Genomic DNA, 4,238 nt, shown 5'->3' on the forward strand with positions numbered 1-4,238 from the left:
AGATGCTATGTCTTTTGATAGCTGGGCACCATCAGCTTTCTTGGCCACATTTGCTTATGCACCCATTTGTCTTCAGCGATCGTATTATGAAGGTGAGCACACAATGATATTATTTTTTGTTCTTTGATGCCTGAGCACAGGCTGCAGTTTATGTGTCTTTTTTACCCCTTCGTGCCTGTTATGTTCCGAACAAACCTGAATGATGCAAAATAAAAAAAGATGACAGCTAACAGAAATTTGTTTGGGGTTTGAAGTATCATTAAAATACATCTTATCAATAAATCATGAATATCTAATTTATTTTTTATATATCAAAGTTTAAGTTTATACACTTACGTGGGCCATGTAGTGTTATTGGGGAGTGGCTATTTTAATTGGAAAAATTGAGGTATATCCTATATTCAGGGGTACTTACATTCAGGCAAATCTGTCTGCCAAACTTCAGACCCAACTAACAGCTTACTGGGTTTTTTGTTTTTTTTTCTATGCAGATATCCTGTAACCACAAACCACAAACCCACGGCCTTTGAGTTGATTCCAAGTCATATGGACCTGAAAGGGCAGAATGGAACTGGTGGGTTGGTGGGCTTGAACTGCCCACTCTCCATTCACAGCCAAGAATTTCACCCACAGAGTCGCCAGGGCCCCTAGATGTCCTTCAGGCACTTTAAAACTCAGCTGTGTCCACAGTTCAACTCCTCACATTGCCTTCTCCTTTTTGTCCCCCACTCAGCTAATGTCACCACATTCATTCGGCTGCCTGAGCTGAAATCTGAGTCTCTTCTCTGCCACACACCCTGTTGTTTCTGTCGATCTCTTCGATCTCAGATCTGCTCACTTCTAATCTGCTTTCCTCCAGGCCGCCATTATCTCTTTCCCAGGCTACTTTAACCAAAGAACTAGTTTTCTTAGTTTTGTCTTCTTCCAGCTGAATTGACAGGAACCCTTGGGTGGCACAAACCGTTTAGAAGACAGCCCTTGAGGTCCAAATAGCACTCTGCACGGTGGAATCTGCAACAACAAACCAACCTGAGGATCTGGTGGACACGCAGATCCCTGGGCTCCACTTAATGGATCAGAATCTCTCGGGGGAGGAGCCCAGGGATCTGTACTTCACCAAGGCAATCCCTACGCGCAACAAAGTTTGGGAACCTAGGACCTAACCTAAGCCTAGAAATCGGCCAGAGAGATCCTTCTCAAATGCAAAGTGGACACCAATCCCCACTGCAGGTGTGTCTAGCTCCTATGCATCTGCAGGTCCAATTTAGAGACCAGTGCTGCTTCTCTAACACCCCATTGCCACCAATGAACACACAGTTTAGAGACTCCTGCTTTGTTTTCCCGCACTTCTTATCTTTCCTTATCATGATACTCTTTGTTGTAAATGTTTATCTTTCTTGTTAGACTGGGAATCTCGTTTATCTGGTTTACCATTGTGTTCCCTTAAAGCTGGACCTGTACTTTACAAATATTAAGTGACTACATGAACCAGCAATTTTGTAATCCCAACACCCAGCATAATATCTGACCAATAGTCCTCAATAATATTTCTTTGACTAATAAGTCGTTGTTGAACTGAAGATGTGTGATTATCAACTGAACAACATGCAATAAGCAAAAGTAATATTTGGCAGGCTTCGCCAGCTCCTTCTTAATTAGGCTTAATCAGAGATGGGGCCCTAAAACAGGTGGCTTTTGAAGGGGAAAAGGAGAAAAGAAAAATTCCAACCTAATTGAATGTAAAGGGCAAAAGCAAAAATATGAATGTCAATAGGGAAGAAAATCTGATCTCTAAGATATGAGTAACTCATCGCTGAGATTTGTGGTGACTGGGAGGAATTCTATACTGGGGACGCTAGACAGGGGCGGGGGGGTGGCTAGCTTTCTTCTACCTTGGATACTGGGATTCCACTGGGGAATCAGCTGTAGAATCTCATTACTGCCAGCAATTAAACGCTGAACCATATTGCCCCTTTAATGTCAAAAAAATGATTCTCTCACTGCAGAGAATAAGATTTCTAGCAAGTTTTATATTCATAGGCTTGATTAATTTTTCATTTAATTTTTTGTATCAAAGTACACTTAGAAGAAATTTCACAAACATATGTGGCCTAGTTATTTTTGGCCTACACTTTGATAACTTAAACTGACATATAATGGCTACTTTGTTTTCTTGGCTCTCAATGTTTCTTTGTGCTCACTCCTTGAACATGGGCCTCCTGTTCTAACTTTACTTAGACGAGAAACAAAAACGTGTTAATTTTGCAAATGGTTTAATGATAGCTCTTCAGGCCTTAGTAGCTTAGGCTACTTGCACAGATTTTGATTAGCAGCGTAGGCATGGACTGAGTGAAGCTTTAGTGAAAAATCTTGTTGACAGAATTGAGGATGAGGCATGAGATGCTGTGAGTGGAAAACAAACTTTCCTCAGCGAAGCTTTCCTGAATGAGAGAGAGACACAAAAACGCCAAGTGCCAGAATGCCAGAAGCGTGGAAGAAATCCAAGGACCTGAATTCAAAGATGTACCTGGCTTATTTTACTTAAATTACTCATGAATGGATGGAGAGTCCGTAGCTTTTCGTTTGACACTCCATGACTTAAATCACTAGTCAGAAATATTATCTGGTCACTCTATGTTCAGATACTGCTCAAAAGTTTTTTGATGCCTAGTGGGCTGATGAGTTAATGGTAGTTCATAGTAGTCACAAGTGAAAATCAGTCTGAGAATTTAGTTAGCCACACCCTCGGTCGTTTTAAAAACTTGGAGATAAATGGAAGCTTTGCCTTAGAAGGCACACTCTACGTTCTTTCGTTTTGTTCTAATGCAATTTCCCCGTTCGTGTAAAAGGCATCAGAAAATCAAGTTGCAAGGCAATGGATAGTTTCCAAAGAGCTTTGCATATTATCACAGAAAACCGAATAATGACAGATTATTAAAGGTTAATTAAGCAGATTCTTGTGAAATAATTGGGAGGTAATCTATTTCTAATTTAACAGGCCAATCAGGGGTGTTTAGGAAATAATTTTTTGCTGGTTAATAACTATAGCAAAAACAAAAAGATAATAAATTATTTCCCTCGTGGCAAACAATAAGCGTCTCTCTACTATTTTAAAAGTCAATTGTTTCCCCAAACTCAGGTGCGGGTTCCCAATTCCATCCTTTTGATGGTTTGAGAGGTATTGCAAGGATTCTGAGCTTTTCCCCCCAATGTTAATTCAAGCTTTATGTTGTTTATCCTGGCACTTCGCAATTAAAGAAAACATTGAAGAAAGTAACGAGGAGAAGCCACAGAGGGATGTGGAAGTCAGAAATAGCCATTTTCGGTGGGAAGCAACACATGTTGGGGACTATACAGATCAGTGAATAAAAAGGGAACTTCTATTGATAACGAAGCATAACTTTCCAAGTACAGAACTATGCAAAAAAAAAAAAGAAAGAAAAAATTTTCCATGGGCAGTTTGTAGAATCGTAAAATCACAGTCTCCTTTTCAGTCGTGGAACTGTGGAACTTCAAACTGCTTTCCCTAACTTTGCGACGCCCGGGGTGCAAAGTGTTTTAAAATCCTAGGCCTTCTTGCTCCCCCTTCTACGAGCGAATCCTAAGATTCCCAGGGAAGAAACGGTGAAGGTGTGGCAAAGGGATCCGTAAGAGGTTTCCGTTACAGCCAAAGGACTAGCCCAGAGGGTCACGGGCTCGGCCTGGGCCCCTGCAAGGTTAGAAGTGGAGGAGTGGCTAGCAGGCACCTTTGTCTGCTCTTTCCTGGCTCGGCCGGGGCACCGTTCGCACCGGGGCGGGCCGGCATTGCCCGTTTGCAAAGCGCACGGCCGTGGCCAGGGCGGCGCGGCCAGGAAGCGGGAGGTCAGCAGCGCAGGCGGCCCCCTCCTCCGGGAGCCGTGCCAGGTCCCCGCCAGGGCCGGGCCGGAGCGCTATTGTTTTTGGCGAGCCCATAAATCCCCGCCGCGACCCTCGGGGCACCCAGGCTTCCTCCCGGAGGCCATTCAGTGTCCCCGGAGGCCCTATATAGAGGCCCGGGGCCCGGGCCGAGCAGAGGTGCGCACGGACTCTGGCTGCTGCAAGCCTGGGCTCCGAGCGCCGCTCGAACCTCCGATCGCCGCCACCCGAGGCGTCCCGGGAGGTGAGACGGGGGGCGGATTGCTCCCGGGGTGCAGACGTGCGGGGCCGGGGGGCTGCGGCGAGAGCGCGGGAGGAGGGAGAGGAGGAGGAGGGGGATCTGC

At 44.9% G+C, this 4,238-nt stretch overlaps 1 protein-coding gene across 1 annotated transcript in view; it reads left to right on the top strand.

Annotated features, from left to right (window-relative positions):
* The window catches only part of NEO1 (neogenin 1), a 208,351-nt gene that overhangs the window by 1,236 nt on the left and 202,877 nt on the right, over positions 1-4,238 (top strand). The window contains exon 2 of the mRNA XM_045285664.1: positions 3,668-4,138. Within this exon, the coding sequence (XP_045141599.1) occupies positions 3,668-4,138 (471 nt within the window). The remainder of the gene's footprint in view (positions 1-3,667; positions 4,139-4,238) is intronic.

This window comes from Echinops telfairi, unplaced genomic scaffold, assembly GCF_000313985.2.
Source record: "Echinops telfairi isolate 266 unplaced genomic scaffold, ASM31398v2 ScPeMD7_7475;HRSCAF=8513, whole genome shotgun sequence".
NCBI lineage: Eukaryota > Metazoa > Chordata > Mammalia > Afrosoricida > Tenrecidae > Echinops > Echinops telfairi.